The sequence below is a fragment of the Pelodiscus sinensis genome, unplaced genomic scaffold, assembly GCF_049634645.1.
Source record: "Pelodiscus sinensis isolate JC-2024 unplaced genomic scaffold, ASM4963464v1 ctg142, whole genome shotgun sequence".
Taxonomy (NCBI): domain Eukaryota; kingdom Metazoa; phylum Chordata; order Testudines; family Trionychidae; genus Pelodiscus; species Pelodiscus sinensis.
In genome coordinates, this window is record NW_027465831.1 from 205,312 (window position 1) to 218,730 (window position 13,419).

The 13,419-nt window shown below is 69.1% G+C and overlaps 1 protein-coding gene across 1 annotated transcript; it reads right to left on the reverse strand.

The window, feature by feature from the left end:
* Positions 1-441: 441 nt before the first annotated feature.
* Positions 442-13,408, reverse strand: LOC142823542 (superkiller complex protein 2-like). The gene is made up of 29 exons (XM_075914691.1): positions 13,276-13,408; positions 12,700-12,821; positions 12,491-12,600; positions 12,251-12,368; positions 11,089-11,203; positions 10,938-11,012; positions 10,515-10,568; positions 10,160-10,356; positions 9,837-9,971; positions 9,479-9,624; positions 9,254-9,400; positions 8,954-9,038; positions 8,471-8,577; positions 8,007-8,153; positions 7,823-7,922; positions 5,859-6,071; positions 5,186-5,296; positions 4,971-5,082; positions 4,178-4,296; positions 3,960-4,097; positions 3,741-3,878; positions 2,940-3,044; positions 2,667-2,817; positions 2,354-2,480; positions 2,060-2,270; positions 1,834-1,944; positions 1,130-1,348; positions 900-1,040; positions 442-727 (listed from the first exon to the last, which is right to left on the reverse strand). The coding sequence occupies exons 1-29, from the start codon at positions 13,346-13,348 to the stop codon at positions 527-529; spliced, it is 3,828 nt and encodes a 1,275-aa protein (XP_075770806.1). The 5' UTR covers positions 13,349-13,408; the 3' UTR covers positions 442-526.
* Between the last annotated feature and the right edge of the window lie 11 nt (positions 13,409-13,419).

Here is a 13,419-nt window from a genome sequence, read left to right on the forward strand (position 1 = left end):
GGACCCAGTGGCTGGGTGGTACAGCACAACCAGCCCCCCCCAATGACAGTCGGCCCCATCAACTCCTGAGCATTCTGCTCCCCTCTGCCAATGGTATGGTCCATCACCAAGGGAACCGTGCCCCTCCTCTGCCCCCTTAACAGCTGTGGACCCAGCCACTTGGGGAAAGATGCAGGAAGCACATCCACAACTGGACTGACCTAAGGCCAGGGGGGGGGGGGGGGGGGGAATAGCACGGACTGGTCCACATGCACAGCGCAGGGGGAAGTCCATCTCTGACTGCCAACTTGCAGAGGTGGTTGGGCACCGGGGGGGGGGGGGGGGGGTTCCACACTCCCTGCCCCAGGCCCTACAACTGCCCAGCAGGTGCAGCTGAGGGGGGAGGGGCGGGCACTGCCCCAGGGGGTCGCTCACGCCTGGCTCAAGGCCCCACACGGTGGCTGCTGCAGAAAGTTTTATTTACAAGCTGGAGGGCCCCCCCCCCCCCCCCCAGCCAGCCCCAGGCGGGGGGCGGGGCCGGGCCGGCTCACTGGGTGTACAGGCTGGCGGCGAAGACGATGTCGCGCTTGATGAGGTTGGCGGCCTGCTCCATCTTGGCGTGCAGCGTGGGCTCCCCGATGACGCGGGCGGCGCTGCGCACGTCCCGGCAGGTCTCCGCCAGCCGCTGGATGCAGCGCACCACGATCCCCTCCTGCACGTCCGTCAGCCGGGCGATCTCCGCGAAGGGCTGGGGGGGGAGAGGGCGTGGGACGCGGGTACGGGGGGGGACACGGGGGGGAGAGGGCGTGGGATGCGGGTATGGGCGGGGGGACGCGGGTACGGGCGGGGGGGAGAGGGCGGGGGGACGCGGGTACGGGCGGGGGCGGGTCACGGGGGGGGGAACACGACCAGCCACTCACCATGCCGCGGGCCCACTCGTACACCACCTCCACCAGGCCGAAGTTGTACTGCGCCACGAAATCCTCCACCGACTCCCGCAGGCCGCAGTCCCGCTGCAGCAGGGCGATGCGCTCGGCCACCGCCCGGATCCGCTCCATGCCCTGAGGGGGGAGAGCCGGGCGTCAGGGGCCCCCGGGTGTCAGGGGCCCCCCGGCCGGGCCGCCTGCCCCCTCCCCCCGGACCCCCTCACCTTGCGCAGCACGCTGGGCAGCTGGGGCTCGGCCTGGCTCTTGGTCTGGCAGACCAGGCAGCTCAGCAGGGCCACGCTCTCCTCGGGCCGCAGCTCCGTCAGCAGGTTGTCGAACACCAGCTCAGTCAGCAGCAGCTCGTGGTTGCTGATCTCGCAGGCCACGCGCCCGGCCAGCTGCACCGCCCCCCCCGCGTCCACATAGCGCAGCGCCCGCAGCACCTGGGCACAGGGGGGAGCCACTGCAGGGCAGGCCACATGCCCCCTCTGCCTGGTGCTGGGGGGCTGGGGGGTCGGGCGGAGCTCTCCTCCCCCTGGGGTTGGTACTCTGGGGGCCGGCAGTCTGGGGGCCATGGGGCACGGCTGTAGGGCAGGACTTACCTGCCCCTGTGGTTGGTACTCTGGGGGCCATGGGGCAGAGCTGTGGGGCGGGACTCACCCCCCCCGCCGGGGCTAGTGCCATGGGGCAGAGCTGTGCGGTGGGACTCACCCCCCCGCCGGGGCTAGTACCCTGGGGGCCATGGGGCAGAGCTGTGGGGTGGGACTCACCCCTCCGCCGGGGCTAATGCCATGGGGCAGAGCTGTGGGGTGGGACTCACCCCCCCCCCCCCGCTGGGGCTAGTACCATGGGGCAGAGCTGTGGGGTGGGACTCACCCCCCCCCCCCCCGCCAGGCTAGTACCCTGGGGCCCGTGGGGCGGGACTCACCTCCACCCGCTGCTGGTACTCAGGCAGCAGCAGCAGGGACTGGTCGGACAGCAGGAAGCGCAGGTGTTCCAGCTCCGCCCGCAGCTGCAGCCGCTCGGTGAGGCGCAGGTACTGGAGGGGGAGGGGGCAGGGATTAGGCGGGTGCCAGTTGCCCCCCAGCTCCCACCCCCAGAGCTGCAGGCAGGGCAGCAGGAGGCCGAGTGCCAGGCCCCGCCCCCGGGCTCACCTGCTGGGGGAAGCGGGGGCTGTGGATGCACTGGAAAGTGGGCAGCGCCTCCTCCAGGCGCCGGAGCCGCATGGCGCCCTCCACCACCTCCAGCTCCTTCAGCTGCAGGGCGCCCACGGGGTCCAGGCGGGGCAGCCCCCCGGCGCCCCCCTCCGCCAGCCGCAGCAGCTCCTGGGCCGCCTGCACGGCCGAGGGCCCGGGGGGGTCGTTCCTGCAACGGCACCCGGCACATGTGGGTCCCGCCGGCCACTCCCCCGCGCCACCGCCCCCCCCCAGCCCGCGAGCCCCCCCGACCTGAACCGCGGCATCTGCCTCTTCCTCACGTCCTCCAGGATGCGCTCGGCGTTCACCCGCAGCGTCTTGCCCGTGAGCGCCCGGATGGCGCAGGGGGCCAGCTGCTCCACCGCATGGCTGCAGGGCCCTGGGGGGCAGAGGGGCCGCAGTGGGGCAGAGAACCCGGCCCCCGGTCCCTTCCCCGAGCGGGGACCAGAACCCAGCCCCATCCTGCTCCAACCGCTAGCCCCCACTCCCCTCCCCGAGCTGGGACTGGGACCCAGGTGGCCTAGCTCCCCCCACACCCGCCAGGGCCCCGGCCGCCAGCCCTTACCCTCGGGCAGGAAGAGCTTGTTGAGCAGCAGGTCGTCGGGGTAGGGCACCTCGGGGCTGGGGCTGTCCCCCCCCGCCGGGGTCTCCCCCTCGGGGGCCGTCTCGCAGAGCACCAGGGTGGTGAACGTCCGGTTGGCTGCGTCGGGGGAGACCTGGGGGGAGATGGGGGCTGGTTGGGGGACGTGCCAGGCAGCCAGAGCTGCGGCCGCTCAGGGGGGCCTGCAGGTGGGACGCGCCCCCCCCCACAACACAGCCCCCCCTCAGCGCCCCTCACCTGTAAGATCACCCCCAGGGCGTTGCGGTGAGCCGGGGTCGAGACGATCACCACGCGCCCCACGGCCAGAGCCTTCAGCCCGCTGGCCGACTCGGCCACCCGCCTCTGCGCCGGGAGGAGACCGTCACTCGGGCCCGCCCTGCTCCCCGGCCCTGCTCCCCGGCCAGTCCCAGCCCCCCAGCTGCCACCATGTCCCCTGCCCCCCGGAACCCACCGTGTCCCCTGGGCCTTGACCCGCAGCCGGCCCCAGCCATGTCCCCTGGAAACCGCCGTGTCCTCGGCTGGCCCCCACCGTGTCCCTGCAACCCACTGCATCCTCTGGGCCCTGCCCCCCAGCCGGCCACCACCATGTCCCCTGGAAACCGCCGTGTCCTCGGCTGGCCCCCACCGTGTCCCTGCAACCCACTGCATCCTCTGGGCCCTGCCCCCCAGCCGGCCACCGCCATGTCCCCTGGAAACCGCCGTGTCCTCGGCTGGCCCCCACCGTGTCCCTGCAACCCACTGCATCCTCTGGGCCCTGCCCCCCAGCCGGCCACCGCCATGTCCCCTGGAACCCGCCACATGCCCTGGGCCCTGCCACATCCCCTGGGCTCTGCCCCTTGGCCAGCCGGCCCCACTGCATCCCCCGGCCAGCCCAGCCCCATTGCACCCCCTGACCCCACCACATCCCCTGTCCCCAGTGCATCCCCTGCCCCCCCGGCTGGCCGGCCCCTGCCCCGCCGTGACCCGTCTGCTAGCCGGCCCCGCCCCATCCCCTGCCCCTCGGCCTTGTCCCATCCCCGGCGAGGCCAGCCCCCCTACCTGGATGAGACGGCGCGTCTCCCGCAGCTCCTGTACGGCCTGGCAGTACTGGGGCAGGTCGCTCAGCTGCCCGGCCGTGTCCACCTCCTCCATGGCCGCCAGCCGCCGGCTCAGCTGGGCCACGCTCTGCTCCTGGGCCTGCGGGGGGCACGACGCGGAGCCTCAGCGGCTGCTGCCTCCCCCCCCCCCCCCGCGCCGCCCTCCCCCGGCGCCCCCCACCTGGCTGTCCTTGCGGCTGTGGAACTCGGAGAAGCTGCGCTTCATCATGTCCTCCACCCGCAGCGCCTCCACCCGCAGCAGGTTGAGGATCATGGTGTAGGTCAGGCGGAACTGGGACTGCAGCTGCGTCGGCTTCCCCTGCGGGCGGCAGCGGGCGGTGGGCGCGGGCCCCCGGGCGCCCCCCACCCCCGAGCCCCGCCCCACGCCCGGGGGCTCACCAGCATCATGCGGTGCAGGTCGCCCATCTCGGGCACGCGGGTCTTGCAGAGGATGATGACCATCCCCGTGGTGTCCAGCCCCCGGCGCCCCGCCCGGCCCGCCATCTGGATGTACTCGCCTGCAAGGCAGCCCGCAGCCTGAGCCCCCCCGGCCCAGCCCCCCACGGCTCCGTCCTCCCACTGCCGCCCGGCCCTGCCCCCGCCCCCAGGATCCTCGGCCCCGCCTCCGGATCCTCGGCCCCGCCTCCCCCACGGCTCAGCCCCTCCAGCTCCGTCCTCCCACTGCCGCCCGGCCCTGCCCCCAATCCCAGGATCCTCGGCCCCGCCTCCGGATCCTCGGCCCGCCTCCCCCACGGCTCAGCCCCTCCAGCTCCGTCCTCCCACTGCCGCCCCGCCCCCGCCCCCAGGATCCTTGGCCCCGCCTCCGGATCCTCGGCCCGCCTCCCCCACGGCTCAGCCCCTCTAGCTCCGTCCTCCCACTGCCGCCCGGCCCTGCCCCCGCCCCCAGGATCCTTGGCCCCGCCTCCGGATCCTCGGCCCCGCCTCCCCCACAGCTCAGCCCCTCCAGCTCCGTCCTCCCACTGCCGCCCTGCCCTGCCCCCGCCCCCAGGATCCTCGGCCCGCCTCCCCCACAGCTCAGCCCCTCCAGCTCCGTCCTCCCACTGCCGCCCGGCCCTGCCCCCGCCCCCAGGATCCTTGGCCCCACTCCCACAGGCTCAGCCCTCCTCCCCCCCGGGATCCTGGGCCAACCTCCCCCACGCCACCCCCCTGCAGCACGGCCCCCGGATCCCACCGGGCAGCAGGTCGCGGAAGCTGGAGCCGTCGTGCTTGCGGATGGAGTCGAAGACCACGGTGCGGGCCGGCATGTTCACCCCCATGGCGAAGGTCTCGGTGGCAAAGAGGATCTGGGAGGGGGACAGAATATGTGGTTATGTTCCCTCTGCTCCTCCCACCAGCCAGGCCCCGCCCCCGGCTCCTCCCACCAGCCAGGCCCCGCCCCCGGCTCACCTTGACCAGCCCTTTGCTGAAGAGCATCTCCACCACCTCCTTGAGGATGGGCAGGATCCCGCTGTGGTGCACCCCGATGCCCCGCTTCAGCAGGTCCACCATGTGCAGCACCTAAAACCCCCCCCCCCCCGGGGACACGTTACATGTGGGCACGTGCTGGAGACCCACTTCCTGCTTTGCCGGGGGACTTCCTGTCCCGCACCCTGCACGGCTGCCAGCCCCCCCCTCCCTTCCTGTGCCGCCCACCCCAACTTCCTGTCCCGCACCCTGCACGGCTGCCAGCCCCCCCCTTCCTGTGCCGCCCACCCCAACTTCCTGTCCCGCACCCTGCACGGCTGCCAGCCCTCCCCCTTCCTGTGCCGCCCACCCCAACTTCCTGTCCCGCACCCTGCACGGCTGCCAGCCCCCCCCCCCCCTTCCTGTGCCACCCACCCCAACTTCCTGTCCGGCGTCCTGCAGGGCCATCAGTCCACCCACTTCCTGTACTGCCCACCCCAACTTCCTGTCCAGTACCCTGCATGGCCGCCAGATGGCCTGTTTCCTGTGCCGCCCACCCCAACTTCCTTTCTGGTATCCTTTGACCTGGAAGTACCCGACCAGCAGACGCCAACCCTCCCGCACCGTGCCGCGTCCTGACCGGCACGCAGCCCCCGGGTGTGGGAGGGGGGCTGACCTGGGGCAGCTGGCGGTCGGAGCCCTTGAGGCGGGAGATGCACTTCTGGAAGAAGACGTGGACCTCGCTCTTCTCGGTGCTCGTGGTCAGGTCGAGGGTGGTGAGGGCGGCCGCGTTGTCGTCGCACCGGGCGCGGGAGAAGGTGAAGGCCACCACGGGCAGCTGGTCCCGCTTGCGCAGCGCGTCCACGAGCGACAGCCACACGCCCTTCTCCTGGGGGGGTCACATAGAATCACAGAGCACTGGGACTGGAAGGGACCTCGAGAGTCACCGAGTCCAGTCCCCCGCCCTCATGACAGGACCAAATACTGTCTAGAGAATCCCTGAGAGACATTTATCCAACCTGCTCTTCAATATCTCCAGAGATGGGGATTCCACAACCTCCCTGGGCAACTTATTCCAGTGTTTGACACCCTGACAGGTAGGAACTTTTTCCTAATGTCCAACCTAAACCTCCCTTGCTGCAGTTTAAGCCCATTGCTTCTTGTTCTAGCCTCAGAGGCCAAGATGAACAAGTTTTCTCCCTCCTCCTTGTGACACCCTTTTAGATACCTGAAAACGGCTCTCACGTCCCCCCTCAATCTTCTCTTTTCTAAACTAAACAAACCCAGTTCATGAAGCCTCCCCTCCTAGCTCATGTTCTCTGGACCTTTCATCATTCTCGTTGCTCTTCTCTGGACCCTCTCCAATTTCTCCACATCTTTCCTGAAATGTGGTGCCCAGAACTGGACACAATTCTCCAAGGCTGTGTCTAGACTGGTAAGTTTTTCCGCAAAATCATCTGCTTGTGCGGAAAAACTTGCCAGCTGTCTACACTGGCCGCTTGAATTTCCGCAAAAGCACCGACCATCTCATGTAAAATCATCAGAGCTTTTGCGGAAATACCATGCTGCTCCCGTTCGGGCAAAAGTCTTTTTCCAAAAGACTTTTGCGCAAAAGAGCCAGTGTAGACAGCAGAGAGTTCTTTTCTGCAAAAAAGCCCTGATTGCGAAAATGGCCATCGGGGCTTTTTTGCAGAAAACGTCGTCTAGATTGGCACGGACGCTTTTCCGTTAAAAGCATTTCTGGAGAATCATGCCAGTGTAGACGTAGCCCAACTGAGGCCTGACCAGTGCAGAGCAGAGCAGAAGAACGACTCCTCGTGTCTTGCTCACAACACTCCTGTTCATGCAGCCCAGATCAGGTTTGCTTTTTGTGCAGCAGCATCACACTGCTGACTCCTATTCAACTTGTGGTCCACTATGACCCCTAGATCCCTTTCTGCCGGACTCCTTCCCAGACAGTCGCTTCCCATTCTGTGCGTGTGAAACTGATTGTTCCTTCCTCAGTGGGGCACTTTGCATTTGTCTTTATTAAACTTCATCCTATTTATCTCAGACCATTTCTCCAATTTGTCCAGATCATTTTGAATTCTGACCCGTCCTCCAGAGCCGTCGCACCCTCCCAGCTTGGGATCAGCTGCAAACTTAATAAGCGAACTTTCTATGCCAATATCTAAATCGTGGATGAAGATATTGACCAGAGCCGGTCCCAAAACAGACCCCTGCGGAACCCCACTTGTTAGACCTTTCCAGCAGGATTGTGAAACATTAATAACTCTCTGAGTACGGTTCTCCAGCCAGTTCTGCACCCACCGTATAGTAGCCCCATCTAAGCTGTATTTGCCTAGTCTAATATCATGCGAGACCGTATCAAAGGCCTCACTAAATCTAGGTATACCACATCTACCACTTCCCCCTTAGCCACAAGACTCGTTATCCTATCAAACGATAGGGGGACTAGGGGGCACTGCTGGGGCCCTGATCCCCCTAGTTCCCCTCACGGGCCCCCGGCAGCGCCCCAAACCCCCCCAGCTCCTCGGCACACCCCAGCCCTGCCCCACCACACTCCCAAATCCCCCGCACACTCCTCCGCACCCCCCAATCTCCTGGGAGCCCCCACCAGGCACATCAAGGGGTGCTGACCTGGCCCGGCCCGGCCGCCACGTGCGTGGGCTGCTTGGCCCCGAAGGTCTGGGCGTGTTTGCTGGTGCGCTCCTTCTTGGCCTCCACCGCCGCGTAGTACCTGGGGCGGGAGAGCGGGTGAGGGGAGCCGCCCGGGGCAGCCGGGGGGCGGGCGAGGGCAGAGGCCCGGCCAGGGGGGACTCACCCCTTGGTGAGGAAGGCGCCGCGGGCGTCGAGGAGCAGGAAGAGCTCGTGCTGGGTCTTGTGGCTGGTGCCCGTGTACAGATAGTGCTCCAGGGGCACCGGGCGCCGCAGGGTGCTGATCACGTAGATCCGCTTCCGCTTCATCCGCCTGCGCCCGGGGGGGGGGGGGGCGGGGGGGGGAGGTCAGTGCTCACGGCCCCCCCTGCCTGCCCCCAAAGCCCCCCCCCCCCAGCCTCCCCTTCCTGCTCAGCCCCCCACCCCCAATGTGGTGGCTGGGCAGTTTGCTTTGCTGAGGCGGCTACTCAGTCCCACAGCCCCCCAACTCTCCTGCCCCCTTCCCCATAACCCTTCCCTGCCCCACAGGCCCCCCAACTCCCCTGCCCCCCCAACTCCCCTGCCCCCTTCTCCACAGCCCTTCCCCTGTCCCACCGCCCCCCCCAACTCCCCTACCCCACAGCCCCTCACCCGATCCAGTCGGCGAACTCCAGTGTGTTGGGCACGGTGGCGCTCAGCAGGATGATGTTCACGTGTTCGGGCAGCATGATCAGCACCTCCTCCCACACCACCCCGCGCTGGGGGGGGGGGGGGGGGGGAGAACACGGGGTCAGGGAACAGCCGCCCACCCCTCCTCCCACACCACCCCGCGCTGGGAGGGGGGGGGCGGACGACACAGGGTCAGGGAACGGCCGCCCACCCCTCCTCCCACACCACCCCACACTGGGGGGACACGGGGTCAGGGAACGGCCGCCCATCCCCTCCGCCCACACCACCCCGCACTGGGGGAACACGGGGTCAGGGAACGGCCGCCCACCCCCTCCGCCCACACCACCCCGCGCTGGGGGAGGACACGGGGTCAGGGAATGGCCGCCCACCCCTCCTCCCACACCACCCTGCGCTGGGGAGACACGGGGGTCAATCCCCACCTCTGCCCCTCGCCCTGCTCCTCACCTCAGCGTCATTCACGTAATGAACCTCGTCAAAGATCACCCATTCCAGGTCCCGGATCACGTCCGAGCCGTTGTACAGCATGGACCTGTGCCAGACGGACAGACAGACAGCTAGAGCCCGCCCCCAACCCAGCCCGACTCCCTGGCCCGCAGCCCCGAGTATCCACCCGCAGCCCCCCCATCCCGCAGCCCCTCGCCCCGACTCCCTGGCCCGCAGCCTCTGTCCCCGCCCCACAGCCCCGAGTATCCACCCACAGCCCCCCCATCCCGCAGCCCCTCGCCCCGACTCCCCGCCGCTCACCGCAGGATCTCGGTGGTCATGATGAGGCAGGAGGCGTCGGGGTGCAGCTGCACATCCCCCGTCAGCAGCCCCACGTCCCCAAAGGTGTTCTTGAAATCCCGGAACTTCTGGTTGGACAGGGCCTTGATGGGGGAGGTGTAGATGGTCCTGGGGGGGGGCAGGAAGGGTTAACAACAGGGACCAGTGGGGGGAGGGGCTAGATCCAGCAGGGGGAGGGGCCCTCACCTGGTCATGTGCTTCTGGGCCAGGGCGATGGCGTATTCGGCCACCACCGTCTTGCCGGCCGAGGTGTGCGCGGCCACGAAGAGCGAGTCGCGCCGCTCCAGGTGCAGGATGGCCTGTTTCTGGAACACGTCCGGCTCGAACGGCCACTGGGCCGGGGAAACCGAGTCAGGCGGGACGCCCCTCTCCCCGTGGCGCGTCCCCAGGCTCCCCAGCCGACCCCCACGGCACAAGGGAACTGAGGCTAGCATCCGGCCCTGGGCCCCACAACCCCGTGACACGTCTCCCTGGCTCCCCCACCCCAGGGCAGCCCCCGCCCCCCTCAGGGTCCCAGCCCAGCGCGGCCCAGGCGGGGTCTCACCCGGAAGGCCGGGTCGGGGATGCGTTTGTAGAAGTCGTCCACGGGCGAGGAGGTGTCGACGGGAATCGCCCACTGCTCCTTGGGCGGCTCGGGGGGCGCGGCCTGGGCGGGCGGGGGAGGTCCGGGGGTCACCTCCTGTGGGGGCAGAAGGGCTGGTTACGGGGCTCCGCCCCCCAGGGCGTTCCTGCCTCGGCCTGCCCCCAAAACCCCCCTCCCCCAGCCCAACCCCCCCTTTTCTGCACCCTGCCCACAGCCTCCCCTCCCCCCACCAGAACAAGCCCCCTGTCCCCCAACATCCACCCCCCCAGCTGTCCCGCCTCCACCTTCAGCACCAGCTCCTCCAGGCTGTCTGCCCGCTGGGGGGCGGGGGCAGGGGCGGGGGGCGTCGCTCCCTCCTTCCCCTTGGTCTTCCTCTTCGTCTCCTCCTCCTCGTCGCTGGAGCCGCCCAGCTGGAAGGAGTCCAGGGTCCCCAGCAGCCCGGCCAGGGGCAGCAGGCCCGGTGTGCTCTGGCGCGGCGCAGCTAGGGGGCAAAAGGGGGGGGTTAGGGGGCGCCGGGAGGAGGGAGTCCCTCCAAGCGAGCCCAGCCAGCGGGGTGCCCCCCTCCAGGACACCAGTGTCTGCCCGGCCCCCCATGGAGAGACCAGCCCCCCTGCCACCCCCCAGTCGGAAGATCAGTACCTTGCGGCTTGAAGTCCACCCCCTTCTTCCAGCCGGGGGGCACCGTCAGCAAGTCTGGGCAGCGGGGAAGGAAAACAGGCAGAGTTACACCAGCCAAAGTTGGGAGGGGGCGGGGGGGAGAGAGGGGGCAGGGGCCTGTCTCCACCAGGGGGCGCCAGGTCTGGCCCCTCTAGGGGTGCTGCCTCCCACCCGGCCCCAGGGCAGGACCTGGCAGGGTGGGGGGGGGGTCTGGCCCCTCTAGGGGTGCCGCCTCCCACCGGGCCCCAGGGCAGGACCTGGCAGGGCGGGGGGGGGGGGGTCTGGCCCCTCTAGGGGTGCCGCCTCCCACCCGGCCCCAGGGCAGGGCACTGAAGGGCACCCAGAGCCCGCCAGGCCCGAGGGGATGGGGGCGGGGGAGAGGCAGGACACCCGGCCCCCTCACACCTTTCTCAAAGTCCACATCCTCCTCCAGCTGGTCCTGGGCGCAGATCTGCTCCAAGCTGGGCTCGTCCATCCCGCCTGGGGAGCAGAGAGAGGCTGAGTCCCAGCAGCACCGATGGGGGGGGGGGGGCGGGGGAGAAGGAGGGGGACGTACCTGGCCAGAAGGGGTAGTTGGTGCTGCTGCCCCGCAAGGCCTGGGCGGGGGGCCCCGGGGCCCGCTGGAGGGAGAGCGAGTTCTTGGCCGACAGCCCCATGTTGTCCAGCAGCGCCTGGGGCGGAGAGCGAGGAGCGGGGCCTTCACTCACCGTGGCCCCCGGACAGCGCCAGGGCAGCGTCGCAAAGCCCCGGAAACGCCCCTTACGCCGCCCCCCGCTCAGGCCTCCGCCCCGCCGGCCGGGGACTCGCAGGGCAGCGCTGCTCGACCCCCGCGCGCCCGACCTGCTCACCCCGCCACCCCCAGGGCACGAGGCCGCTTGGAACTCTGCGCTTCAGGGGGGCTGGTCTCCTGCCCCCGCGCTCGGCCTCCTCTCCCAGGGCGTGACAAGTGGGGGTCGGACGTGGACTCTCGGGAGCCTGAAAGGATCAACGCCCCGAGGGAGGAACCACACAACCCGAAGCACCGAAAAAGAGAATCCGCCTTCCGCTGAGCAGACGGAAAGGAACCCGCGTCCACCCGCGCTGCTTTGGATGGGAATCGGGCAGAACCCCTTAACGCCAAGGAGACGTGCGCTGGCAGGGCGGGCGCAGCACGAAGGGGCGTGTGAAACTTTAGCGCATCCGGCACGTAAATACTCGGGGACGCCGGCCACAGCGGCACAGGCCGGCTCTCACACTCAGGTGGCCGTGGGAGTAAGAAACAGGCAGCATCCTCACACCCACTGCGGCCAACCCGTGAGTCTGAGCAATTGGCCGAACAGGAAATAGGACTGAGTGGACTTTCTTGTAGGGTTTTTTTTTTAAATGCAGTTAGCCCGCGTACATGGGTCTATATTTGGGAGCACAACTGAAGCTGTTGCACAAGACTTGTAGTGGGAGAATTGAGCGAGACCCCCTCTTTTGTTGGTATCGCTCGTGCTTACGAAATTAGGAGAGCATTGTACATTTTGTATTCTTTGTTATAAACACGGCTGTTGGGTAACAGAAGGATTAAAGGTGCGTTTAGTTTTTTAAATCAGTCCCCCAGGCCAGCATCTCTCATGTGCCGAAAGGCCCCCCCCAGCCTAGGGAGGGAGGCATGGGACCCAGGCGTCCAGGCCAGCACGTTTTGGGCGCAGTGTGGCTGCCAGGACAGGACCCCCGTGCCTGGATGGGCTCACCTCTCGGAAGGCCAGGATCTGCCCCGTGGTGGGGTCCCGCTCCGCCTGCAGAGTGGCGTGCACAGGGGTGGCGTCTGTCTCCAGCAGCGACCACACGTCCTTCTCCCGCGGCCAGCACCTGGAGGGGGGCACAGAGGCGGAGTCAGCGCCCGCTGCAACCCGATGTCCCGCCCCTCTCCGCGGCCGAAGGGCTGGTGCCCGCAGGGGTTTTCGGGGAGGCGGGTGGGCGCCGGGACTCACCTGTGGGCCCTGTCGAAGCGGTGGAGGGGCAGCCATTCGGGGCTGGCCAGGAAGCGCCGCTCCAGCTCAGAGGCCAGGTCCATGGCGAAGGGGGGCAGCCCGTGGGGCAGCTGGAGAGGGAGAGGGGAGGTGTGAAAGGCCCGTGGGGCAGTGGCGGGGTAGGGGAGGGAAGGAGATGGCGGCCGGGGGAGGGTGGGGGGGTGTCTCACCGTGCAGAGGGGGATGGTGCCGCCATCGGGCCCCTCCGGGCGGGTGACGAGCTCGAAGCGCCCGGCGCAGCCGACTTCCAGCAGGGACAGGGGCAGCTCCAGGGGCCCCCGGGGGGGCAGCGCTGGGGGGGGCACAAGGGGGGGTCGGACTCTGCAACAAGCAGAGACCCCTCCCCCTGCAGATCCCGCTGGAGCCTGCCACGGCCCCCTCCTGCCCCTCCCCCCACTACCCCTGCCCCCTCCTGCACCTGCGCCCCTCCCCCCACTACCCCCTCCTGCCCCTCCCCCCACTACCCCCCTCCTGCCCCTCCCCCCGCGCCCTTCCTGCCCCTCCCCCCGCGCCCCTCCTGCCCCTCCCCCCACTACTCCCTCCTGCCCCTCCCCCTGCGCCCCTCCTGCCCCTCCCCCCACTACCCCCTCCTGCCCCTCCCCCTGCACCCCTCCTGCCCCTCCCTCCTGCCCCCACTACCCCCTCCTGCCCCTCCCCCCACTACCCCCCTCCTGCCCCTGCGCCCCTCCCCCCCACTACCCCCTCCTGCCCCCTCCCCCCCACTTGCCCCCAGCGCCCCCCCTCACTCATTCGCTCCATGTCGGCAGCCGCGGGCCGCCCCCTGACCCGGAAGGGCTCCGCGCGGGGCCGGCGCAGCATGGCCCTGCGGGGCGGAAGCCGGGGAGAGAACCAGGGCGAGCGCTGCGGGGCGGAAGTGACGCCAGCCGGCG